We start from the raw sequence: 27,937 nt of genomic DNA, 5'->3' as shown, positions 1-27,937 counted from the left end.
ACACAGAGACTACAAAAGGGATTAATTGGAAGGCAGTCCTCACAGCTCAGGAATGCAAACTACAACTGTAGACAGATAGCTTTGCTGTAGTCCTCTATTTCTCTACACTATCTCCACCACACACTCAACACGCTGACTGACTGATGCTTTGCTCCTTCCCTTATGGAAGAGAAACACACAGAAGAAGTACCTAGAGGAAACAAAGACTCTTTTTCATCATCTTTAAAAACTGTGTCAGGACTTTATTTAACATTATATACATTCAGAGAACCCAGTTCCATGGCAGTACCTCTCAGAGAGGAGAAGCATTCGTTTCATTGGGCAAGGACAAGATCACTGCATTAACACACATCACCATGTTTACTCATCTTGTTAAGGCTGCCTAAAGATAAAGAATTCAAGTCCTCAGGTGAATGAACTTGATTATGAAGAAATTAAGGAAGAAAATGAAAGAGTTAGTAACTTCAAATCATGCACTTAATTAAAACTAAAGTTGGAGTAAGAGTAATGCTTTTTACCATGCTTAACCACAGAACTAAAAAAAGAAGACCCTACAGCTTTTAGAGGATTCAGTTCACTTTCTGCACTCTCTGACAGCTTTTCTTTATGGAGGAGGAGGGAAAGAGGGAGGGAAAGTAGCATTTGTAAGAGTACCAACAGTCTATTGCTACCTCACAGTTACTACTGTATTGGGCCATACACAGCTCAGAGGAAATGGCTGACTAACACTTAAGTTCTCCCTCTATGCGGTCAATTGTATCTTCAGCTTCCCAATAAATGATGGCACATGCAAAGGCTGGTACCTGGAAAATAAACACAAAGTGCCAGAAGTTTATTATTGCACCTCCTCCTGCATCTCCAGGCATCTGCAAAGAACGACCACCACACAGAACAGTCTTGTCCTCTTTCATCAAAGCTTGAACAAAGGGTATTTTAACTCCATATGCCTATTGCACAATCAGCAGGGAGAAGCACAAAGAAATTCCACCAATGAACAATTTTACCAAACTTGATTTTTAATGAAGAAATCCAAAACATGTTTTATTCCAGGAAAACAGTTTTCAAGTTACAATACTGAAGGCACATATTTGTGAATCCATGGTGCAAAATTTGACACTCTTGTGTAGACACCTGGGAAATTTGGTCTTCCACATCCATAACCCCAGCTAACAATGCCAGTCAAAAACCACCTTCCGCCTCCATTGTTTTGACATGACAATGGTCCACCGGAATCACCCTAAAAGGAATACATTGAGTTGTGTTTACAACGCAGATTATTAATGCAGATTATTGTTTACATTGTGTTTACAATGCAGATTATTGTGACAAAATTCCACATGGCATATTTGGCTTATGTGATCCCAACAGTGATTATATTTTCCCATTCACACAGTTCAAACCACCAGATTGTCAATAGGCTTCTTTCTTTCTTTCTTTCTTCTTTAAAGAGATTTATTAGAGTGGGTTTGAAATTCACATTTTGTTCCCCAGCCTCAAACTTGAAGCTAAGCCTCTAATCTGCATCTTCATTTATAGGTTACACATTTACGACTCCAAAAAATAGTAAGCTTAAAAAAAAGAGCAAGAACAGAAATATTAAATGATGATATAGCGTCTTTCAAATGAAATGGAAACAGGCTGAATTCCTTGATTGATTTCAGTGGAGTTTTCCTAAAGGAAAAAAGCCCTATGTGTTTTCCTCTAGTAGATAGAAACCAGCATGTAATGTTTAGAAGCACGTAATGTCTTTGTAACTTGAGCAGTTAAAGTGAAGTCTGTTATTGACTTCAAAGATTTATACAGGGTGACATAATTCCATAATACAGAACAAAGCAAAGAGCACTCTTCCTTTATACAGTATTCTTGTAGCAATATATTGGCAGATGTTTAGGCAAAACAATGTGCCACCATATGGGTAAATTATCTTGGACCAAGCTTATACTTTCCTGAAAGACTCTATTGTACACACAACACCACTGAAATAGACAACTAGTAGCAAATTAACCTTTATCAAAACAGTGGATGCAAAAAAGGGCTTCCAAAAGCAAAAGGTGAGTTGGTAAAATGTAAATGTTTTGCAAGAGAAATGCCTTCATTCCAGACATGTTTTGTTAGGGCTAGCAAATGATTTTGCTTTAACTTTATAGGATTTTAGGATATGCAGGTTAGAAGGGCATCAGAAGGTGGTCTAGTAAAGCCACCTGCCGCTCAAAATAAGGTGATGCTGAAATGCATCACAGAATTGTTAAAGGTTTAGTTTAGAAGATAATTGTCAAGGAAATAATAAATAATGGGATTTTGCATTTAGCAAGTTTTCAAGTTTTTTCTTCAATTCCTGGGACAAAAGTGGAACACCAGCATTTTTCACAACAGAAATACCACATTTCAATCAGTTCTAACAACTGCCATGCATAGTCACAAATCATTTGCCCTTATGGAAAAAAGCAGCTGAAAGACCTGTAAATTGTGTCTTTCCTCGGCTACACTTTCAGTGGCCATACAGGTAACTGCAGAAACAAATTCTCCAGTTAGTGAAAATGATGCTTTATGTCAATGGTTTCTCTAATCTCTAAGAAGCAGCTACAGCATTATACTTAGAAAGCCCTAGAACACTGCCTGTCCTAAGAGCAACTGTGGTCTTTCTTGCTTTTACGTAGACCAGTAAAGGCTAGAACATCTTGCAGATTTCATATCTCCATCATTATATATAAAAAACCTCAACACCTTTATAATTTAGCCATAAATATACTATTTTATTAGTAAATATATATGCTTTATACAAGTCCTATATAATAGTTATATAACATACATAATATAACCTATATTATATGAAATATATAAATTTATAGTGTGCATATTTTTTACATTTTATTGTTTTATTACAATTCATTTCAATTACATTTAGAACTTCACATTTGTTATCTTTCAGCATTTCAAGATCAGAAATACAATGCTTTTGGAAATTTATGCCTAGATGTCTGCATCTCATCAGATAGCCCTGTAGTTCCAAATTGGGAGGGAGGAATCCTGGAAACAGACAAGCTGGTTTCTAACTTATTCCTTCAGCCGGGAGACCCTTGTGCCAAAAATTGCTTGACTTGGACTAGTCATTGCAGCTTGCAAATTGACCATCCCTTGGCCTGCCACTGAAACTTAGGGTGGCCACTCATGCATGTAAAGCAGCAGAAGACTGAAAACATCCACATGACAGATTTGGTGATACAGAACTCTTACACTGCTGTTTTTCTGAACTGAAATGTACAGACCACAAACAGTCAACTCTTACACCTCATCAGGGAACAACGAAAGGCAAGATAAACACTATGCAAAGTGTGCTAAGATACGTACTTTGCATCCATCTCTTTTCCCAGACATGAGTCCAGCACAAAACATCCTAGCCGTGATAATCCCATATGTGGAATGACATAGTGTTTGGTCAATGATTTTTACCTCTGCTTTCTGAAGAACTGCTGAACCTTCATCATCTGGAAAACACCGTGAAATAAGAATGATCCAATAGAACTTGGCATTTTACTCATCTATTGAAATATAAACCAGGAAGTCTTCAGAAAATATTCACAGGTACTTCTGACATCCAAGTTATTCCAGATTCCAAACAACTAACTGCAATAGCACAGAAACACTCTTCTAAGTGTCAGGCATTTGTGTAATGTGGCCTTGGGCCTTTGGTCACACCAAATCCAATGGCATGTTTACTAGGGTTAGCCAAAAAGCCTTTTCTAATGCCTTTTGCAAACACCTCAAGGCTTCTTAACTTGTTCTCTTTTTAGCTTTAAAAGGAAACAGAATCTCACAAAGGTATTCAGGTCATCACAAGACAGATTCACAATTAGGGTGCTATACCTGAAGGTGCAGGATCTAAAAGCAAGATCATGAGTCAGTTACAGAATGCAAGTTATTCCTTTAGCAGCATAAAGAACTTGGACATCTCAAGATTTGGTCCTCTCTGTCTGAAAGCTTTGGTAAAACCCTTCTATAAGATACCTACTTCCAGAAAACCAGAATTAAACTGGGTTGTCCCCTTCTTTGTATATAATAGCTCTAAAATATCACGAGGTTATCACTGGATATAGCCAAATAAACCTTACCAACATTTTAATATACAGAAGTGTTGCCTTACTTTGTTTCAGGTTTTGATAAAGCTGCTATTAATGAAGTACATTAAAAAATACTTAAAAGATCAACTTGGCAATTAAATTGTATAAAATGATGAAAAGAGGGGATCAGGGAAAACTCTTTTTCAGGCATCACATTTATCTTTTGGATAATCAACTTTTAAGTTTCACAGATAACTAACCAATTGGTGAAAGAGGAAACCAGAGATGATGCCCAGAGTTATTGATGCCCATTCCTGGAATTGCCCAAGGACAAGCTAGATGGGGCTTTGAGCGACCTGGTCTAGTGGCAGGTGTCTCTGCCCATGGCAGAGAGGTTGGAACTGGATGATCTTTAATACGTCTTACAACCCAAACCATTCTATGATTCTATGAAACATAACTCCACACATTTGTACCTCCGTCCTTTCCCGGTCAGGTGACTGCAGTTGGTTTTGCAACCATATGTTCTCTCACAGGTATTTATAGGGAGGCTGAATGTAATTTAGCAGATGGTAATTCTGCCTCTGGACATCATGTCAAATTGCTGGAGGTTCACTAACTGCTGCTGCCTTGTACCATGCATTTGCCTCTCCTACAGTCTGCAAGGAGCAGCAGGACGGCTGAGTCCCCGCAATGCTCGCAGCACTCGGAGGGCAAGCGAGACTGGACCAGGAAAACCATGCAAGTGCAGGCAAACCGCCTGGACCAGGCATTGGTGGCAAGACCTTGGGCTTAGTGCAGTGCCAGTTACATGATTTACACCAAGGGAAGCCATCACACCTGCGCTTACATTGGAAGGGCTTTAGGAAAGTGGCCACAAGAGAGGCAGAAGGTACCAGCATTCATACAAGCAAAGAGGAACAAGCAAGTTGGGGTGCACCATTACAGGTGCAGCCATGGTGTCAAGCTGCACTCCAAGGACAGAGCTAGTGCCTCATGGTGTAGCACCCTTCAAGTCTTAGCTAACATGAGTACATGAGACTTCCAGATCCACAGGACCGGCAGCCGATTGTCCTGAGCATATGGATGCTGTGTGCATGCTGGAATCTACTTCTGTAGGACAGTAGATCCAAACCACTATGGTTTTCTGCACACCTCAGCAACATAACCAAGGCAGGTGTCCTGCACAACCACCTCCTTGCAACTGTGTGAAGGTGGTGGCTTACCTGGGAAATGAAGCTACAAAACCCATACCTGCTTCCTGCTTTTGGCCCCAACCTGTTATCCAGCACTTGTCACCGCTGCGGGCTATGTGTGAAAAGGGAGGCACACAGATGGGCTGGATGACGTGGCTCATTGTGTCTGGCCATGGCTTGCTCAGCTGCAGCAGTGCAATGTCATAGTCATAGTTCCTGCTGTTGTAGTATTCATGGACTATGATCCGTCTCACTGCAGAGACAAACTTGGCATGCCCTTGTGTTTGCATGCCCAGGTGAGCGCTCCAGGCTCTGGGGTCAGCCAGCCTGGGTGGGAGCAAACACACAAGTCATGTCTTTAAAAAGCATCCCAAAACACCTACCAACAGCAGGACATCCCACCTCAGAACAGTTCAAACTCTGGAAGCTAAAGGTGTCTGGGGACACTGGAGTTATCTGGGACAGAGTTTAGGGGAAAAACTACTTACTTGCTCCCTTGAAAGCAGTGTGCTGCAGACACAAGCCACTCTCTCGATATCACTGATGCCCCACAGTAAGCAGCTCCCACAAAGTGGAGGCTGACCTGCCAAGGCCATTCACCTTCCTCAGTGTTTGTACCGCCTACAATCCGAGAGTTGGGATTGCTGCTTTTGCTGCTGCCACAACCTGCAAGGGATATTTCAGGTTATAATTCACATCCATGGTGCTTTCCTTTTGTGAGAGTGCTCCAGAGAAGCTATCACTTATGTCCTGCTTTAATCAGAAAACTCTTTCTTGAAACAAGAGGTGAATCCATAAAAAAGGCTCTGGCCTGGGAAATGTAATCAGCTTCTTGTGCAGGTCTGCAGTGGAAATTGGCCTCTATATATTTCTTGTGTCAGGAATGTCAAAGGACCAATTGATTTAATAAGCAACAACATAAATATCTAAAACCAGGCAATCCCTCATCATTGTTTGAATAGCCCTGAACTGAAAGGAGTCCATCAGGAAGGAATGAAGTTCAGTATCATCAGGACACTTAATTTGTTGCCAAAACAGCGGGAATGATACAAGAAGACTTGATAATAGCAGTCACATATGTGGAGTTTGATCATTTATTACTGCAGAAACCAGATGGTCTAATCATTAATTTGCATGGAAACACAGTCAGAAAATGCTTTATATTACTAACTCACAGGTGAATAAGTAATCTCCCATCACAAAAAACTGCATGCTGTAATTTGAAGGAAGAAAGACCATTCTGTAAAGCCATCTCTACTGCCTGCACATAAAGCTTCTGCTCAGGAGTCTTAGTCCCACACACAAGTGTTAATGCTTTTGGGCACTTCCCGTCACTCAAAGTATCAAAAGCAGCATTTATGTTTCCAAACACAAGCAGACTTACAGCTAGGCTTCTAAGATGCCCTACTGAATCCAAGGCATACAGGTAGCAGGCCAGAAACATCCGAGAACATTCAGTTCAAGCAACAAATCCTAACCCCACTTCTACTGCTACTGCAGTAACAATCACCTGTTTAGTTTACAGCAAAACAAACTGAAAAGCTTGTACAGGGGTTACTTGGGGAAGATTTGAGACCAGAACCTAACTTCATCCTACGGTATATTAGCATCTTCTCTGTCCAGAAGAGAGAAGCGAAGAGTAGGTGGGTTTTATCTCATTGCAGCTGTGCAACTCCTGAAGTCCAAATACAGTCTGACTCCAACAGAGGACCCTGACACTGCTGCAGGCAGCAAAAACCCTGCCTTATCAGCTAGCCAAGTTCACCCTGCAACTAACCCTGTTTCCCTGCTCCTTAACACAGCTACAATAAACTTTACACCTAAGATTCCCCCCTAACAGTAAGCTCACCCTCCCACAGGAACTTTAAACAGACTTGAGGTGATAGCTGATTGTTTCTCCCCATCACTGAGAGCATGCAATAAACTGGAGGCTGCATTGCCCACTTCTCAGTACCCGCTGCATGCATTCTAACCGCTCCAAAACAGGAAGTAATAAAGGGATTTTACTGTGTAAAATGTTCAAAGTTCAAAAAGATGAGCATTTGAGAGGGACTTACTGCAGCTGCTTTCATCGCTTCCATCGATACAGTCCACAGTCCCATCACACTTTGCAGTTTGTTTCCTAATGCAAACGTTATTCCTGCACTGAAATGTGTGGTTGGTGCAAGGAACACCTGAAATAGTTGGGGGGAAAAGGGAGGGTAAACAAAACAAAAGGAGAGACTACTGGCTCAGCTTGACACATGAAGACCTGTCTGCATGAATAAAAGATTCATTCATATATTAATAGACAGGAGGGAACATTGCAAAAGAACACTTTTGCTTAAACTAATCTCTAAGTAGAATAAACTATTCAAGTAGAACTACTAAAGTTCCTCAAGTTGGCTGAGTCCTTGCCATAGCGCTAATGAACTTGGATATAGTAGTAAAAGATTAGCTGTAGAACAAACGTTAGGCTACAAACAGAAAACATCCAGTACTCTGGAAAGAAGCTCTCTTTTCATATTTACTACTGAAATATAAGGGCATAGTGAAAGCAGTCATACTAATTGTATTCAGTTAAACTGCAATCCTCCACTTTGGCATTTGGTGTTTCCTTGTGGCTCGCAACAAATATGGCCACTCAAACCCAGTTTTGTCAACGCACAGAACTATCTCATCCATTTATTCTAAAGAGTTAAAGAAATGGCTGATTCAAAGCTTTCCTGTGCCTAACGCTGAATTTATAGCTTCCACAGCATTTTAAACATATTAACCTTATAACCCTGAAAACGGCTCCAGGGAAACTATCACTTTCATGGTTATTTTACAGATGGTAAAACAGATCTAGGAAATAATTTGCACAGATTATGCTTTAAAGGGATAAAATCAGGGATTCAAGATTTAAATCCCCAGATGCCTATCTTCCATTCAGCGGACTTAATTCTCCTGCCAGTATTTTGCTGAAACAGATGCTCGAGAGCTCATTAAAAAGAAACAGTCTAAAAACCAATAATGGCTTGTTTATATCAGAAAACTGAACAGAATTAGATAGCCTGAGTTTGATTTGATAGTGTTTCTTAAGTCTTTGAATATGGCATCCAGTATTCAAGTCGGGATTGGATAGGTGATAGAAGAGAGGAAGAAATTAATCAAGGGAGTATCCTTACTGTGGGTGCAGTTCTGCTCATCTTTTCCATCCTCACAATCGCTTACTCCATTGCAGGCAAGCGGGCTGTCCTGTATTGCGAAGCTGGAGTTACAGTTCCACTTGGGGACAACTTGAAAAACACAAATCAGATCAGCCACAGAGGAGTGCTTGTACTGCTAACACTACCCTTCTGACCATGCCTGGGTACCACTTTCATACCTTCAATGCACACTATAGGGATGAGTATGTGTGCCACATTATCCACACAGGAAATAAAGCACAAAGGAGTTCAGTCACCCAGTTCATGCACTGCCCCAAGTGCAGTGGCCCCAGTGGCCCTCTTTCACCATGGACATTGTTATTTACTCTATGCACCCCAATTTGTCATTGCCCCACAAAAATAACTCATCTCAAAATAGAAGAGAACTTTATAACCACCAGCATTAATCACATAAGAAAAATCAAAATACAGCCTAATAAAAATATTTTTGTATACCTGTCTTTCTTGTGCTTTCCAATGCAATACTTTCTTTGCTCTTAATTCTGTCCCTTGCTAATTAGCTATGAATTAAGCACTGAAAAGACTGACTCATTGGATATAAGGAGGAAGTTTTTTACTGTGAGGTTATTGAGGCACTGGAATGGGTTGCCCAGGGAAGTTGTGAATGCTCCATCCCTGGTGGTTTTCAAGGCCAGGCTGGACAAAGCCTTGGGTGACATGGTTTAGTGTGAGGTGTCCCTGCCCATGGCAGGGGGGTTGGAGCTGGATGATCTTAAGGTCCTTTCCAACCCTGACTATTCTATGATTCTATGATTGTCTGTAGCTGGACTTGCAAAGGAAGCTATAAACATATTCTTTCTCTCCGCCCCCCATAAAGTTTTCACCTTGTTTCATCTGTCTTCAAAGGCTAGCAAATACATTCGTTGGGTTCAAGAACTCTAGTAAGCAAATACAAACCACAAAAGAGCTCGTCGCTTTCATCAAAGCAGTTGTTTATCCCATCGCAGCGCTGCATCTGCCGGATGCATAAGCCAGTAGAACACTTGAAATGTCCAGGTGGACATGCTGGAAGTATAACAGACACAGACAAAAAAAACAAAATAAGCAAAACACAAACAAAATAAGCAAAATCCCACTTTAAAGTCTCCTTCTCCCAAATATTGCCAGCTCATTTCAATTTGCAGTCACTGGCACGAGACAGCTTAGAATGCCTTTCTTTATGGATAATCTCACTTTCAATAACCAACATACACAGCACTTTGCACCTTCAGTCAGTAACCTGCACTAAAGTGACTTCTGAATTAAATAGATGTTGGTCTTACAGAATAGAATCATGAAGTTACCATCTTTTTACATACTCCACATATATGCAATGCATAAAATTGCCTTAATATGACAAGTATCTCTGACTAGAAATCACTGCTTCTCTAGTACTTTGACATGAATATATAATATTAACACAGGGTGAAAAGTATCAGTAAACAGCTGTTTGCTGTAGGCCTTGAAAAAGCTTGCAGTTGGTACACTTTTATCAACTTCTTGAGACTTTTTTCAGCTCAGATTTGTATTTGCAAATGAAGTATTTAAATGGATGGAAACACTGGAATATGTGGCTGGTGGCTGGATGCTCTCTTTATTACTTGGAAGTCCTTGTAGTAATAGAAACATGGCAAACAAAACCTTGAGGGTTAAAACAAGCAGGGGCAGAAGGCTTCAACTGACTGCACTGTGGACACAGCCTTACAGGAAGCTTTAAGAAGATGAGAGCAGACTGCGTGCATAGAGGAAACCAGAGCATGCTGCAGATGCCCGCAAACATTGGCTGCGTAGCCTTAATGAGCTAAGTAAAGGTTCTTTGTTTGACAGTCACCTGGCTTAACAAGATTAGAAACAAACTGAAACCCAAGAGGGAATTTCCTGCATAAACCTAACTAGGTCCTAATGGACCTCAAAAAATGCTGCTTCACAGGTCTGCAATGCAAAGGTGGGTTGAAAACAGATCAAATCCATCTTACGCTGGCTGATGTTGTAGCTGCCATACTCCACCAGAATTGGCTTCTCTGAGACCTTCGAACTGCACTGAAGCTCGATGCTGACAGCAGAACTTGCGATGTGGAAGACTGTTTGGTGATCAACATAGTAGCCACAGTACCTAGAAAGCGTTCAAAGACCTTTAAAGCAGCCTGCACATCAAATAGTACAATTTAAACGTGAATATCACAGGAATTCAGCAATACTGTCATACTGTATGTAAGTAAAGAACCAAAAACTGAAACAAGTGCCCAAATTGCCCAAAATGCTGGTCACAACCCTTCATGACCATGCAAACAGATACAAGAAAATGTTTTGCCAGAAAATCTACAGGAATAGGGATATAATGAAGAAATTAGTATTTTTGTCACCAGTTCTGATAGACGTTTTTCCAGAAGAATTGGATTTTGGGGAAGACTTAAGTTTGGTGGCAAGAGAAACATCAGTGCAGTAGAGAGCTAATTTAGTTGCTCTGATTTTGAGGACTGCCCCTACAGAAGAGTGTGCAAAGGCACTGGGATAAAATTGGCACTGGGATAACTCTGGAGGCAGAGGGGAATAGAGGTAGGGAATCTGAAATTACTTCTAAGTAGTGACCCATTCTTCATCCACCATATACATACTGGAGTTTTACCTTTGAAAGTTGCATGTTCAGATAATTAGGCTGGATGGGGCAGGAGAGGTGCACATCTACTTAAAGCTCCCATTTTGGCAAAGAGCTGCCCTGGACTTTGACCGGGGGGGGGTACTTAACTCAGAGATACCCAAATGCTTCCTGATGTCAGCAAACATTCAATTCACTCATCCCCTTTCGTCAAAGACACCAAAGATGTTGCAACTGGCCCTTCCATGTTTCAAACATACCCCCCAAAAAACCTCTTTAACAGGGACAGATCATGCTTTAAAACTTTGAGAGAGATTTAAATGTAATAAAACAGTGAACATTGACAGTCCCAGTTGTTCCAGAAGTAAAAATAAACCTTTTCTTCTGTTCCACTAAAAATCTCCAGAAATGAAATACTTAAGACAAAAAACATCTAGATTTAAGACTCCTGGCAAGAAGAGTACTCATCTATCTAAGTAGACTTAAAAGCAGAAACAGCTGTATTGATTCTTGGCATCCACACTTCCTGGACAGCAGTGCAAGTCACATGCTGAAGTTAGAAAGAACTCTAAAAACCCCATGAAAATGGATTATTGCATTGTTAAATGGAATAATGGACTACTATGGACTTTAATGTGAGATGTTCCTACCCATGGCAGGGGGGTTGGAACAGGATGATCTTAAGTTCCTTTCCAACCTTAACTGTTCTATTATTCTATGAGTCCATTTTCCAGAGGTAAATATTTGCCTTGGTTATTTGGCAACACCAGGCATTGCACCACAAATACTCTTCATTGCAATGGATGTAGGAAAACTGGTCAGTGATTTCCACATGGATAGATATTGCCTTGGTGTCCTGTGCACCACACTGAAGCGTGCCTTAGGGAATACCTGTGCTCATTCATATGCTTCTGTATGTGCTTTGTTTAACCATATGAAAATGAAACATCCTTTGAACAGACCTGGGAGCTTCTGTTCCAGCAATATGAAAAATAAATGAAGAAAACACTTGTAAAAATAGAAAAAAATGAATTTACCAGAGCTAAGAGTGAAGAATTCCTGCTACAGGAAGTCTCATTCTCACTCATGTTAGTGTCTCTGTCGTCAGCTCTCCCAACCTAAAACAGCCTGCCAAAGTGCATAGCAAAATACCACCTAACCATTTGATTCCCCTCAATCAGCCCACAGCATTTTCTACGTTTCTCCTTCTCTCAGTAACTTGGGCAACTTTCTTGAAACAAATCTTATTACCTTCTAAAACAAGCAAACAAAGAAACCAACCACCACCACCCCAAAAAAAACCCAAACAAAAAACCCAACAAAGCACCCCCAAAGCTGGAAGCTGCATTTCCCACTTCTCAGACACATGAAACTACCTCATCTCACCAAAAGGAGAGGAAGCCCCAGCCTATCTGTGGAAGAGCTGATGCAGCTATGTCAAGGAAGCCAGGTGCTCGTGGGACTTGTAAGACAGAGCTACAAATCCTTGGGAGCCCCTTCTGCTGGTTTTACTTGCCATTTCTCCAAGCCTAGGGCAAACAGAGGTTGCAAGGCACCATCTGTAACTCTGCCATTGCCACAGAGAGAAACTAATTAAGGGATTCCATCTCATATGTTGAAGCAGGAAGTGGGATACCACATCCCCCCAGTAAGGGGATGAGTAGATGCATTAATGTAGCAGAAAGAACAGGATGTTGCACCAATCATAGAATACCAGGTTGGAAGGGACCCCAAGGACCATTGGGTCTAACCTTCCTTGGTAAAAACACGACCTAGACTAAATGGCCCAACACATTGTCCAGCTAAATCTTAAAAGAGCCCAATGTTGGGGAATTCAACACTTCCCTGGGGAGATTATTCCAATGGCTGGTTGTTCTCAGTGTGAAAAACTTTCCCTGTGTCCAGTCAGAATCTCCCTAAAAGAAACTTGTGCCCATTACCAGTTGTCTTTCTCATGTAAAAAGGAAATCTTCTTGGTAGCCACACTTTAATTACTGGCTTTAAGAGAAAGAAAATACTTGCAACCTCTTTGTTCACATAAACCTCTAATGGTTTGCTTGCAAAAACTCATTGATATTTGTGTCTCTAAGAACTTCAGCAAAAGCAGTTCACCAGCTGCAACACCTCTTGACTAGGCAAAGGAACCTCTGCATGTCCACTGGGAGAAAGGCAAGGAAGAACAGCATGGTTGAGTTTGGTGTTTCTGGTTAGATAAAGTCTCTAGTGGTTTGAAAGAACCTTATCTACACTATCTTCACAGTAGCAGACTTTATTTACCAAGATCTGCCTCCTGAAGCTTCTTCACCCTTTTTACCTGAGACAGCAGAAGATTCATGCTATGAGCTGCAATTGCAGGAAGCTGAAAAAGCGAGGTCTGTCCCTTTTCATTAACCATTAAAATTTGGGGAAAGAAAAATAAATATTGACTGTAAAAATGTTTCATGTGCTAGATCATATCCTTACAATATGAACCCATCACCTTTTTTCCTCCAGATTTTAGTTTTATTTTATTCATATCTCAAATCTTTCCAATTGTGTCATAAAAAGGACATCAAAAAAATCCCCAAACACATCAAATATTCTATTTTGACTGGTGTTTTTATGTGCCTATCTAGTCCAGCAACCAGTTTCCAGCAAGGTTCCACTTTAGGAGATTCAGACAAACTGAGTTTTGCCTATGTAAGTACAACGTGGTATCAAGGAATACAAAAATTTTCTCTCCTCTCTAATTCTTTCACTTACACTTTTAAAGGCCTAACTGGCTCTGCTTTGTTTCAGCAGTGAGTTCACAAATTCAGTTTCAAGTCTGATCTTACTGAGGTTTCCACCTGAACAAACATTTTAAAAGAAAGAAATAAAGACAATCCAACATCCTAAATCCAACTTTGTTGCCTCCTCCAGTGACTGAAAGATGACTTAAAAATCTGAGGGAAAACGGGTGAACAATGTGCATGGAAAAGCAGTATTTTACTTAAAAAATGACATCAGTATAATATTTAACTTTTAAGGGATACAGTGGTACCTTGGCAGCCAATGTGTGCAGCTTCTCTTTCAAGAGAGCCAGTGACTAGAACGCGGAAGCAGTTGCTCTTCTATATCCAATAATCTCATTGTAATAGCCTTCACTGAGAAGTTAATTAGGTTTGGTGTCCTCATGAGCGACCATAGAATCAAGTTTCACTTAAAAGGGTTTTGAACAGGCCTTGTTCAACGATCCCAGAAAACCCTTAATTACTTTAGGGCTCACAGGGCATCCTTCTTCACTCAACTGTTCCCATTTCTTTCTCTCCAGAGAATACCAAAGGCTCTTGTTTTCATGTTTCTGGTACTTTTCAATAGAACATTTTATATATTCTCATAGATATTTTTGTAGGATTTCAAATATATCATGAGCCAAAGTGAAAGAACGCAAAAAGACCACCAGTGAGGTATCTGTCTTTGTGGAAACCATCTTAGTGAGCTGCAGTAGTGATAGGAAGGTTTATTTTGGTAATGCTAGTTTAATAACATTAGAAGAAGTACTTACATGTGTTCATTAATTTTCCACCACCCTCGCTCACAGCCTTTAATATTCTTCTCACTGATGGCATAGTTATGAAACTTCAGAGCTATACCAAGGCTCTTCTGTGGAGTCTGTTGTGAACAAGAAAGACAGTGAAAGCAGTCATCGTTTTCCTTCTGCAGACATTGAACACCAAAGTCTTTAGACTTATCTCAGCAATTATGGTGCTTGGCAATGCAACACTCCAGGAACTGTATTGGCTTTGCTGGCTCAACAGACAGCACTTGAGACACCTGCCAGCTATTGAGTGAAAGCAAAGGTTGGCAAAGCCCCACTATAGCTGCAAGCTTTCTCCTCATCTAACAACAGTCCTTTCATCTTCAAAAAGCCACTGGCCATAGAACACAGCTTTTGTATCATGATCAAAGCACTCAAACACATCCAAATTTACTTGTGTGGGGACACACAACCTGAGTGGATTGTTAGCTAAGGTACTGCACTGAATACCTGTGTCACCTTTGTAATGCTAGGAGTTATTTCTACCACTATATTGTAGTCTTCTGCTAGCACACAATCAGCCAAGCACTCTTCACCACTTTATAGAAGATTTTTAAGACCCGCAGTATCACAAGGGCTCATAATGAATTAGAATCTCCTTTATTTAAAGGAGCAAAGCTATTTTTCAAGACAAGGCAATGTTCCTTTAAAAAAGTGCTGGTCCAGGAAAAGAATCCACAAATGGAGATTTTTCTCCTTTTCTTTAGAAGAGAACAGGGAGAAATAAAAGATGTTTTCAACATTGAACTACTGGCAAATTAAACTGTTGTGAAAAATATGTTTTGGGGATTGCTCATGTTAAGTGTTCAGGAGCTTTCCCTCAGAAGCCCAGGGTGAACTGAAGACATGAAGTTTAATAAAAGAAAAAGAAGTAATTGCCTTCACTTTCTAGAAAAGGAATTGGCTATAGGTCACTGCTAGCTGGATTCCATGCAGATGGGTGAGTTTCAACATGGGCAACCACTAGCTTAACCAGACATGAGTAACATAAAGAGAAAGATAAGTTGAGAGTGGACTGTGCCGTATCCATTGCTGTATTACTTAGAAAACACTGAAAGGCAAACCATAAGTCAAAGATTTTATGTTAGCAGCATCAATAGGGAAACACCAATGTCATCAGACCAGGCGTGACAATATTCTAAACCGATGTAAGCTTTTGGACATTTGCTTGCAGAAAAGTACCTGAAAAGATGCAGAAAAATGATACCAAGAGGAAACAATCTGTGGGATTGTACCAATAGGACAAACCATCTTAGATGGCGAATTATTAAGCGTATCAAAATAGACTGAAAAGAGATATCACAGAAGTAGTAGCAATAACTACGTTAGGGGAATATTTTTTTACCAGTTGTTTTGGGGTAGGAAGAGTTGATTTAAAAACAGTGAAGTCTTACATTCTCTGCCATTAAAACAATCCTGCAGGCTAAACATTAAAACTTAGCTCTTTACCTTTATAGTAGGACAGCTTAGGAAGTGTGTTCTCTTAGTTAAGAGAAGGCTCACAGAATAAATAAGAAAGTAAAACCCCAATACAAGACACCTGAGCACAGCCAGCTATTCAGCTATATCATATCTATAAACTGCTGCATTCATAAGGATGAAGGTTACTCCCCACGCAATTGTTTCTGCTCTACTTACAGGCTCTGTGTGCCTAAAGCAAGCAACAGCCTAAGAGACAAAGAGAATCATGTTACCTGGAAGTTCCATGCACAAAGACATTTTGGAGGATAATAGCTTGGGTAATAGGGAGTTGTGATTCTCCCTTCATAGCCAATTTTCTCTTTTGTTACTATTGCTTTTCCACACCCTAGGAAAAAGAAAGAAAGCAAAGTTTGGTGAACCTCAGTATACTTCACATAGTTATGGATAGATATTCAGATGGCTAAGCCCAAATTTATCAGAACTCTTGACTGCAAAACAGGGAAGCTGACAAACTCCATTTATCTGGGTCATGTTGCAGAAGGATACCCTTTCCAATCGTGCACACAGACAGGCAAGGGATGTAAAAATCTAGGAATGCTTGCAGGGCTCTGCAAGACCAGGATAAAACAATGTCAAGATTCATATTGGTTATTTCACTAAAGGCAGTTCTGCTGACAGGTCTTAGTGAACCGCATTGCACATCAGTGCATCCACACTGCAGTAATACATGAGTATCCCTAATTCTAAAATGCAGCTGTTTAGAAGAGAAATGGACAGCGTGCTAAACTAACCAGCCTCCTCGCAACCTAAATTTCCTTTTATGCTGAATGGATTTAAATAACTCATTAAAAACACAATACAGAAAAAAATCCACAGAAACAAAGAAAACTCAGCTCTGAATTAAAATCTACCAAACAAGAGCTTGGAATTTAAAGTTACTTAAGATGGAGATTTTCTCACATGCTTTTATGATGGTACTTTGATGCTTAATTACTTTCAAATGCAAGTATGCAACATCTTTTGGGGAAGCTTGAATTCCCTGGCATTAGCTTGGAGTTTTACTCCTTGTGCTTCTAGAGTAGGTTTCCTTGTACTATTTGTTATTATGATCTGTAGGTTTCCTTGTACTGTTTGTAATTATGATCTAAGCACTTCTTAAAGCTTAAAACAATTAACAATCAAATGATTAATTTGCAGGACAAACAAAACTGGCTCCTTTGTGTTAACGTGGAAACAGGCACCGGTAGAAAATGCAGACAAAGCTACTGAAGCTTTGCTTTCTGAAAGCAGGTTTTCGTGCTGAACTCCCTCCACCTTTAACATCATCACCGAGCCCCAAACCAGGAGAGATCCCGAGCACGGCTACGCCCGGAATAACAGCTCCATCTACTGCTACAAGCAGTAGCGATCAGCTGAGCTCAGACTGCTGGTTACTGCCTTCTGCCTCCGAATTTCAGTGAAGAGCAGCTAATCTGCACAGATTAAATCACTCAGGAGGAAGGCAGACGCTTGGCAATGCAGAGGAAAGGAAGGAGAGAGGCATGCAGAATAAAACCAACTGAAATACAGGAGTCGTTTGTTCATAGTCAGGAGCATAGCAACCACTTTGCAATCTTAGATGGAAACAATACAAGAAACACATTCCTGAACAAACCTACTTTCTTGTGTAATGACCTCAAGATAGCCATGGAATTCCTTCTGTTCCTTTATTTGTGCTGCCTTAAACATTACCAGCATGAGGTTATTTGTGGACACAAGTGACACCAGTGAATCAGCTGGTTCACAGGCTCTAAGGGGGAAGAAAGGAGAGTACATACAATTGGTAAAAACAAATGCCAAACCAAAACCCCAACACATTTGCTCTCATTCTGTGCATAAATTTTTCCACTGTTTCAGTGCTTACTTACTTCAAAGCCAGGTAAAAACTCCCTGCTCTTAAACATCCATTACAAGGCCAGTTAGAAACCCAGTATTGGAAAGTCATGACTTATAAAAGAGAAAAACTGCAAACATGATAATGAAGATGGAATAGTTAGGTCTAGGGGATAATACAGTCTTTGAGCCTTCACACCAAGTTAAAATGAACTAAGCCAATAGTAAAGCAAGTCTTGCAGAAAGAGAAAGATTATTTCATTAGACTGACATATTTAGCTTGTTGTTGGGGAGTGGGAAAGACAAGCAAGTTATCCTTCAAGTCAGAAATGAAGAACCTAAGCCAATAAACTAATCACATTAAAAAGTTATTTTCTATATGCATTACCTAGCAGGCATCCTCAGCCATCTACAGGTAATAATAAGTAAGTGAACACCATTTGCTCTTTTATAGACAAGTCAGAGAGTGATTCAGCTATGGAAGAGGACTGAAAAGCCAACACTCTTTTTTGAGGCTTACACACATACTGACAGGCCAGAAAAGAGGATTTCAGAGATCAAAGCACTGAGCTCTTCATCTGCTTGATGGAGGTGCTTTCTCTTAGACCAAAGGTGCAGTCTTCACCTTTTAGTCTAACAAAGCCCTGTGGAACCAGTTAACAGGAATTTTGGACAAAAATATCACCCAACAACTATACTGGATCATTGAGGGGAGCCTGGGGAAGTGATAGTCCATAGCACTCAAGTCACACCAGCTTCAACTATAGATTTTAAAACCCCTATAATAGACTCAAATAGAGCAGCTAAAAAAAAGGCACTGAGCTGGTGAGTGGTGGTGGTTAAGTATTCAAAAATCACAAGACCCAGTTTTAGAACTTCAGTCTCTGTATGAAGAGCACTAATATTAGAATGGAAGAAGAGTTTGCTTATGGAAGGAAGTTTTGACAGTTTCTTTTAGTTAACATCTGTTTCCCAGTGGAAACAGAAAATTCCATTCGGTAACGTGTGAACTTCTCATAGCTCTGTAACTAAGTGAAGATGCACTCTAGTTGAAGACTACAAAAGAATTAGAAGAACATATTACTGTTTCTTCTATTAACAACATAAACTTTCCCAGTTTTGTAAGGCAGGAGATGGTGGCGGTGGTGGGACACAACTTGCCAGGTGTTGCATGCGTAATGCATGAAGATTAAAGTGTTCTTAACAAAACAAAAACCAAACAACCAAGGGAAAAAAAGCCACACAAATATACTCACCGGTACAGTATCTTATGTGTGATTGGCATGAGAGAGTCATAGATGGTTAAAGAGTCCGTGATGCAGTTATCTGCTTCAATATGAAGGGATACTATTGAAAGACGAATAAGATGGCCCACTGATGCAGTCAGCTTAAAATAGCAGATTGTCGACCCTGAGGTAGTGCGGATATCCAGAGGAAAGCGCTCATGTAGGCGATCAGCATACATATCATACATACAATTTGTTCCTGTGAAAATGGCACATTTTCAACATTGAACACTCTGAAACTGTTAAATCCACGTGGCATTTAAAAAAAATACAATTATTTTCCAGCAAAGCAACATATGAAAGCATATCTAAACCTGAAAACAAAACAATCTGTGCCGCTCACTGTTTTCATCTTCATTATAAGTCTGTGGTTAAGGGAAAGCCTATTCATAAAACCACAAAGCATGGCAAGCAATGCTGTAAGGTGTCTTTGGAGTGTATTTGCATTAAAGCAGCACCATTTTGTACAACAGGCATTTGCAGTTTACGAAGCTCTGTGGGGATCCCAGAGGATAAATCGCTTAAATAAAATAATTGTTCACTAGGAAATGTCCTACTGCTGAGGTATAAATCAACTCCTCACCCCCTACAGATATTATGATACTTATAACAAATAAAACCAAAATAAATATTTAGATACATGTCTGTATTACTCTGGGTTCTTTTAGGCTACTGTTCAGACATCTGGGTTCTCGTATTGTGAAATGGGCTATAAGCGCTACCACTGAATTCAGATTGACCAATTCCTTCAGCTTGGAAGGGGTACTAGGATATTTCTTGTTCAATGTAATGCCCTGCTCAAAGCAGGGTCAAAATGAATTCAGATCAGGCCTTTGTCCTGTCAAGTCTTGTAAACATTTGCAGCATTAGAATTCACTGCTAGAGATGGAATTAGTGTGAAACATATAGAGCCCAACCTACACAATAATTTTATATTAAAAAAGGCAAAAAAGTATGTCATATTTTAGTTAATAATAACTATAAAACTACCATACTTGCATCCAGTTTTCCAATTAAACTGGAACAATTGTGGCTTTCAAGTCAAATGTGTTGAAGTCTTCAATTCAATATTGCAGCGCACAGTCAGCGAAAAGCTGAGGGATTTTTTTGTTTGGTCATATCTAAAACTCTAAACATAGCTCTTTGAATGAGGAGAAGGAGGAAAAATACAAATGGGGAGAATAATATCCAAAGTAAATATTTGCATTAATTTCTGCCTATTAAGAGCACAAGCCTCTGAAATAGTTACGATCATGGAACATCTTTTACAGCACTGTGAAAGTTCGCTATCAATTGTTGACTGGAATGAAATGGTGGCCTTTTAACCAGCAATTAATCAAGATAGGAAGTGGCAGGCTTTGTTTGACTTCCACTTCTAATTTGCAATCTTGAAACTAATGCTCTGAACGTTTATGAACAATTTATAGGGGTCACATACCGTTCAGTCGAATTGCAGTTACGACTATTTAAAGCTTTGGCTTAGCCATTGTTGTCCTTACTTCCTTCTTGTTCTTATCTCTTCCCAGTAACATTCTTCTTATAATGGTTGTTTATGCTTATTTACTCACCCTTAACAATGACAGCTGTGATCATAATCTCTACAATTATGTGACTGCCATTATTTCCACTAAGTAATTAATAACCTGACAAGCTCACTGCTGGTATGGAGCACAGTGCAAAGAACTCAGAGCTAGCTCTGGAACTAGGATTAATGCAAGCCTACCAGCTTGAAAGCAGTCCTTACCCAAACAAACCCTGCATTGCCAGACACCGTGGCAATGCAAGTCACTCGCCTCAGTTAAATACAGGTTCCCTCTCTAAGTTATTCTTTAATATATCTGCACTCCAGTGCTGGGCCTGAACTAATAACTGAGTACATCTTCATGGCAAAGTAACTCCATTACTCTCAAAATACACGTCATGAGATGCACCTTCCTTTTATGCTGCTGCATGAGCACTTTCATCTATGCACCAGATTCTATAGTCTTCAGCAGACACACTCAATGAACCCCAACAAACTAAATTACACCAGTACAAGACTTTCTCAACTCCTGTGGCAATCCGTGCTGCTCTTCCCCTACACCTTCATTGCATACCAGCACTAAGCTTTTGGTAGGTACCAGTTGCCACCTGTGGTTGACAGTAAGTCTATGAATGACATCTAGAATATGACAGGCCATCCTTCAGCCTTTGTGTGAGAGATACCAGATGAATCCTAAAACATACTTCACATCAGTATTTGTGTTGGACCCTTCTTATTTTCTTCTCTTTTAGGACTGCTTTCTGAAATAAACTGAAACACAAGATCTGACTATACTAATTCCTCTGCCCTGGAACACTGGGTGATGAAACTGTGGTGCAAATAAGCACCAATGCACAAAATCATGTTGTATAATTGCAATGTGTGCAAAGGAGATGTGACAAAGCCCAATATTGCTATGCTTTGCAGTGTAAGTCGGGAAAGGTTTTGGGCAAATGAATGCTGTAGCCAACTTGGCTTGAGCTCTGAAAATTCCATGATGATACCAATCTAAGGATTGCAAACCATGGTCCAGGGTCTATGACACAAATTCCAATCGTGGACCACAGAACTGGATCTTAACTTGGCTGTAACAGTGACAGAAGTAATTGTTAAATGCTTAGAAAGCATGCAAGTTAAAACCTTGTAAGATAGCAGAAGTGGAAATCACAGCTAGGAATATAACAAGTTAATGTCTCACAAAAAGAAGTTAAATCTGCAGACATGGAAAGGTATAAACCCCTTAAGAAACTGGAACAGTGCAACTGCAAAAGATGAAGAGTAAGCCTGTGTCAATGAGCAACAAACACAGACACATCCCTAGCTGACAGACAACTGCTAGTCCAACAGAGACTTATCAGGTGTCCGTACCAAGGGTGAATACCACACTACTGTTTAGCCTAGCAGCACATTTTTTCTAGGTGCCTATTCCAGATACTAGTGAACATAGATGTGCTGTACTTTTAAACTGCTTGCAAAGTCTCTGCCCACTGCCAATATAAACCAAAGCAGGCATGTAAGTAACCATAAACTTGGTAAAACTGAGCTGCTTAAGCTAATTTCTGTTAGGGAGTTCATTTGAAAGAAAAGCTCATCATTAACCTTGGAAAAAAGGGAGTAAAGGAGGTTAAAGGATGGAAAAATGGACCAAAGCATTGCTGCTGTTCAGTGTAAAAGGCAATGATTTAAATTCAGTACTACCCAGGTTAGAAAAGGTTAATCTCTTCAACACAGTGAACAGTAAACAGCTGATTGAGTTTATTTCCTACCATGCCACAGGGTGCATGCATGAAGTTTACTAGCCACATTAAAGGCAGATCATATTTCTTGCACATAAGACTCCTGGTCTCTCTTATAGCAACTCAAGGCATAAATGTCAAAGCTGAATTTAACCCCCTTAAATTGACTCTGAAGAGCATCTTTGAGCTTAAGGCAAGAACTAAGCGTTATTATCCACTTCTTTACCAGGAAGCTGCCAAAATGGTGAATTACCTGTTCCCATTGATGACCAATAATCTGACCGAAGACCTGCTGCATAGAAAAAGAGCTGTGTGAGTCTCTTCATTTGCCTAAAAGCCATTCAGGGTTAAATTCAATCACACTTTAGTTCTAGCACTAAACACAGGACAGAACAGCTAACTTTATGGGGGAGGCCACCCAAGCCCCCTTCATTTCTGCAGATCCTGCAAGCAGCTTTGGAAGTATCATGTCCCCAGAAACCTCAGTGCCTGAGGCATAAAGAGACTGCATGTCAATTAAACAGTCAAATTCAACTGAAGGACTGATACTGAGGTACCCAGGTCATTTGCTCACCCTTGGACACAAAGTCTGTCTCATCTTTCAGTTAGACGGAGTCCTTGGACTGCAGCTTGTTCTGTCCTTCGTTCATAGAACTGAAAGTCATGCAATGATTTGTAGCTAATTACATCACCTACAGATACCTGAATCTCACATTGCTGATTTTTTCCCCAGACAGGAATGTTACAGGAGTTGCTTAATGAATGGGCATTATAATCCATTTTCTTAATCTTTAATAAAGGGGTGACAAGAATCACATTTTCAGGGAGGAGCTAAAGTCTGATCCATATGGAAGCCTTAACCCTTCATCATTTATACTTTTAAAGGCACACATTAACCCAAATCTGAGCTGCCTGCGAAGTGTCAGGCTTAGCTCCTGAATATGAACACAAGCAGCCCAAATACAGGAAGTTTTGTGGTCATTGTTCACAAGGACATTTTGTACCTTCATTTGACCTCAAGTCTGGTTTTGACTTTCCTTTTCCCCCCCTTTTTTTTCTGTAATAATCTTAGTATTAGAAGCTAAAGATGCCAGATAAAGATTTTGGTTTATTTATAGAATTTGCTACTCCAAGATAACGTGTTTGTTTAATGAAGTGTTTCCTCAAGGATATGGGCATGGGCTAATACTAACCACTTAGTACAATGGAGTCCATGTCAACCGCAAGGCCCTGAAGACTTCCCACCGAGGTCCGGTTAGTGATACTTGTCTGAATGGAATCCTTTAAAATGGCAGCCACACAATCCTCACACAGCACTTGGCCTTTTGCCTGTGGTACCACAAATACGATCCAGAAGTGAACAAGAAGGCCTCCGTTGTTGTTGTTACTGAAATACAGTGGTCCTACAGGTTATCAACGTGTTGAAAGCTCTCTGAAGACTAGACTCAACACAAACTCCTGAAGTACAAGTTTAGAAGTGTATGGCTCATTTCCATCTTGTGTGGCAACTTTGACACACTGGATATATTTACTTTATCGTGGGGGAAAAAAACCTAATTGAATTAGAGCTGGATTAGCTCCTAAAAATCAAAGCAGAAGTAAAATTACCACCACCAGACATGCAGAACACTGCATCACGATACCTTTCACCCTGTATTGTGCACTGCAGTACATAAGGAACATTTCCTAGACTATTAAGGAACGCATCAGAGGATGTGTATGATCACTCCAATCTTGGAATCATAGAATCATTCTGTAGATTCTATGATTCTACAGAGATTTTGCCCTTCTGTGAATAGGAAATAGTTTTATGGCAATAACATTACTTCGAAAACATGTACAACTTAACGTATAATACAGAGCTGTGCTCTAAAAGCATGTTTAAGTGGTTAAATATCTATGTGACCTATAAGCCAGAGCATCACCAGATCTCTTTAGGGACATTTCTGTTTGGCTTCGATTATATTTCTGGCAGACAAGCAACTGCTGACATAACTTTAGTTTTGCCCGTATTTCAGTGAAATAGGTTATACATGTGGTATAGGTTATAAATGTATTTTGCTATCAGTACAAGTATGTAGGAGAGATAAAATCATAACCAGAAATAGGTTTCTCTTGCATTATATTACATTCTCATTACATTATATACTGCCCTGCAGAAATGCAGTTATATAAACCACAGTTTTACCTGACTTCTGAAACTGTGGTCTGCTTATAAAACTTGGAGAAAGAGGAGGTTGTGTAGACCAAGTTCATCTGAAAGAGAAAGTATTAAGATTTAGCCTAGGCTTTCCTAGGAATACCCTCTTTCCCACCAAGAATATGCAGTATGCACACACTTCCAGACATACATCAGCCAAGCTAGGCAAAGCAGCAGACATAAACAGACCAGCTCTTCAATGCACCCATAATAAGCCAAATATTCCCAGGAAATACCAAACCTTCTGCCAAGGCCAGATGACACGCACAGCAATGCTTCTTCCAAATAGATGAGTTCTGAATATGGTGCACTTTCTTTGCCCAGCGAATTCCAAACACAGAAGGCTTCCCTATCCTTATGCTGAAACTTCAGGCCAGTCTTTGGGAAACGTGCATGTGCTTGCAATGTTTTCTGTGTTGCTACTAAGGTGCAGTTTACTACATACATTAGAGCCTTAAGGAGAGACCTCTGGAGAACATCTAGTCCAATCCCTCTGCTCAAAGCAGGGTCAATTACACCAGGTTACTCAGGGCCATGTTCAATTGAGTATCTCAAGAAAGGAGGCTTCACAGGCTCTGGAAACTGCTCCAGTGTTCTATCACCTTCAGAGTTAAGCAGTTATTTCTAATGTTTATATGGATTTTTTTTGCATTTTGATTCAACGTGTGCCTATTTCCTTCCCTGACAGCTTAATAATAACACTTCTTTCCAAAACACCCAGTGTAAAATACACGGAGAAAGAAAAACTCTGCCCATTTCATGCTGCAGGACTGCCTTTGGGGAAAACAAGCTTCTGATTCCACCACTTCTTTGGATGCCTGTGACAGTGTGGCCACATAATAATAACCTTCTTTCCTCTTATTTTAGGAGGCACACTTCTAAAGCCACAAGGTGGCATGTACCTCAAGCTGTTCAGATCGTGCTGGTTAAGATAAGTACCCAAGGGACTAAAACACAGATGATTTTGAAGAAAAGGCTGCAAAAATTACAGTAATATTAGTCCCTAGCTTTCAGTATTTGACAAAGAAAGTCTGTCAGTTATTTTAAGGGCCTAAATAAAATTGTGGGAGCTCAATCTTTCTCCAGATTAAGCTACAAGGGATTCTACATATGACTGTTACTATCAAAGGGAAAAGAAGTCCATCTTGAGAGGTTCTTCAACTACCACTCTGGGGGTCTGTGGGCCAGCAGCCATGAACACACAGGTTTTTAAGTAGTAAAACAAGCAAAACCCCCAAATCCCCTTGTCTTTAAAGTCAAATTCCATTTTAGTCAAGATTCCAACTCCTCTCTCCCCACTTTATAGCAGCCTTAATTGCCTACAACAGAATGCTATTTCTGCTATGGCTGATGCAAGGTGTTTGGGGAAAATAATGATCATTAGAACACCTACCATCAGAAGGAAACATAAATGTAAATAAGTTTGAGAGCTCTAGGGTAATTACAAATGCTTTAAGGCATAAGACTGGCAGAAAATACCAATTTAAATGCAAAAGACTTAATCAGTTTAATATCTCTGGAGTGGCAATTAAGTTTTGAAGGGCTTTTGTACAGTTCTATTCGTAGATTGCTATTTGTGGGGGGAAGTACATAAGATATTGTGTAAATGTTAAAGACAAAACTCAGCTTGTGATTAGCAAGCTGAAAGCAGTCAGTTCCTTCCTACCTGCAGATAGCCACCCTTTGTACACGGTCTTCCAGAGGGAGACAAAACAAGGAACAGAAAAAGAACACCACAGCAGACTCAGTGGCACCTGAAAGTCGCTCTGGTCTTTTTGCTAGCCAAGCAACCCACTCATCTTACCACATGCTGCACGTTCTTTGCCACGGAGAGGAACTCTTTTGACTCCTTCTGCCTGTATTCTGGGAGAAACTCTATGTTGGCCACACGGAACAGCCCAACAAAATACAATGCATCTTTGTTTTCTGCCTGAACTGTAAGACACAAAGAAGACAGCTCACCTCTTCTTGCTTTTCTTTGCTTTAATAGCTATGAGATTTTTGTTCTGATTACATTCTAAACCAAATTATTCTATTTAGCCTAACAATGGGAACAACAACTGAAAGAACATAACGTTTTCACAGCCAAATGGTTCTAGATGAGTACCACAATACAGTTAATTGAGTACCTGTTCCCTACACACCTGATTGCACCGCACAAATGAACCGCTATAATGAATATCAACATCTAGATTCTGTAGCATCCCTAAGGAATCTTAAACAGAATTAGCATCAGGGGTCTGAAGAGCAGAACATCGTTTTCACTGCCCAGTTAGACACTTCTGTATTTTACTCCCCTTTAATTTCTATCAATCTGTTCTGCATGAGAGACAAAAGACCTACCTGACTTTCAGCAGGCCAAGAAACACAGTGGAAGTCAACATTTCTGAAGGGTAAAGCTCATAGGAACTGTCAGGTCTGTGCAATAGCTACCACATAAAACACAATTTTCATAATAATAAAAAACATATATAAATGTGACAATAAAAAATAAAAATATTAATAAAATAAGAAAAATATTAATAAGAAAGTGACTTAATGCAAAAGAAGCCACTTAATAAAAAAAAAGTCACACACAAAAAAGCCAGTAGCTATGCCTGCTCTCATAATTACTTGTTAGATCTTAACAAAGACACCTAAAAGTGTTTTGGGCCCCATTTAAATTAGTTCCATGTTTATTTTAGAAACAGCCTTCAGGGCAAGTGAGATCCTAAACCCAACTGAAAGTGCTACTGAGGATAGAGATGTATAAAATTAGCATGAGCTTTCAGCAACTCACCAATGAACAGCCACAGTAATGTCCAAGTTACAACTCCTAAAATGAATAGAATGAGGGTAAAGAGAATTATTTTGTTTTGAAAATTCCACAGCAAGCTATCTCTTTTCTTCAATTTCAATTTTCCATGTTTTTTCCTTGCCAGAATCCTCTTTGCCAGCTTATCTTCTGCGGCTACCATTTGGACTGAGATGTTGGCTACCTAAAATAAGGTGAAAGACAACAAAAAACATGGAACATTTCTAACAGCAACTGACTGATCAACAACCAGAACATGTTTCCATATATATTTGCCTGTGACTGCATATACACAACTATAACTTAGTAGAAGCTTAAAACTTCAGTCAGAAAGAAATGTCATTTTCTTCCAAACACTTACAGATACAACAAAGCCAGTCCCTCTTGCATAAGGATGGCCATTTACCATCATTACATCCTTCAAAGCTTCTCAGAAGGTACACTGCAAGAGTATGTGGCTTGTTATATACTAGAAGTGGACACAAGGCTTACTTTTCGTTCCCACTAGCTATACTTCACTTAATGA

The 27,937-nt window shown here is 39.9% G+C and overlaps 1 protein-coding gene across 4 annotated transcripts; it reads right to left on the bottom strand.

The window, feature by feature from the left end:
• Positions 1-995: 995 nt before the first annotated feature.
• On the bottom strand, positions 996-27,615 carry TMPRSS7 (transmembrane serine protease 7). Of its 4 annotated transcripts, none has more exons than XM_061350624.1 (17): positions 27,397-27,615; positions 26,422-26,552; positions 24,606-24,673; positions 23,611-23,804; positions 22,671-22,709; positions 19,130-19,358; positions 17,660-17,790; positions 16,274-16,386; positions 14,547-14,653; positions 10,401-10,537; positions 9,343-9,450; positions 8,404-8,514; positions 7,312-7,428; positions 5,743-5,920; positions 5,313-5,581; positions 3,349-3,485; positions 996-1,237 (listed from the first exon to the last, which is right to left on the bottom strand). In XM_061350624.1, exons 1-17 carry the CDS (start codon positions 27,572-27,574, stop codon positions 1,067-1,069), a joined length of 2,418 nt encoding a protein of 805 aa, XP_061206608.1. In that variant the 5' UTR covers positions 27,575-27,615; the 3' UTR covers positions 996-1,066. The 4 variants fall into 4 exon arrangements, with proteins under 4 accessions (XP_061206608.1, XP_061206610.1, XP_061206609.1 ...); XM_061350626.1 differs by lacking the exon at positions 27,397-27,615 and adding an exon at positions 26,961-27,033; XM_061350625.1 differs by lacking the exon at positions 9,343-9,450.
• Positions 27,616-27,937: the final 322 nt, after the last annotated feature.

The sequence above is a fragment of the Neopsephotus bourkii genome, unplaced genomic scaffold, assembly GCF_033783945.1.
Source record: "Neopsephotus bourkii isolate Nb327-2 ecotype Australia unplaced genomic scaffold, CSIRO-AGI_Nbou_v1 NB_532, whole genome shotgun sequence".
Lineage (NCBI taxonomy): Eukaryota > Metazoa > Chordata > Aves > Psittaciformes > Psittacidae > Neopsephotus > Neopsephotus bourkii.
Note: the sequence above shows the minus strand (reverse complement) of the source record. Positions and strands in the feature narration are given on the sequence as shown.

What these genes read in the sequence shown, in the direction of transcription:
- TMPRSS7 (XM_061350624.1), bottom strand. Translation starts at nt 27,574, where the DNA reads ATGGTAGCCGCAGAAGATAAGCTGGCAAAGAGGATTCTGGCAAGGAAA. An exon ending in TTTGTGCATGGAACTTCCAG is followed by an intron (nt 14,654 to 16,273) that starts GTAACATGATTC and finishes TGTTCACAACAG; the next exon opens with ACTCCACAGAAGAGCCTTGG. An exon ending in CAGCTACAACATCAGCCAGC is followed by an intron (nt 9,451 to 10,400) that starts GTAAGATGGATT and finishes TTATACTTCCAG; the next exon opens with CATGTCCACCTGGACATTTC.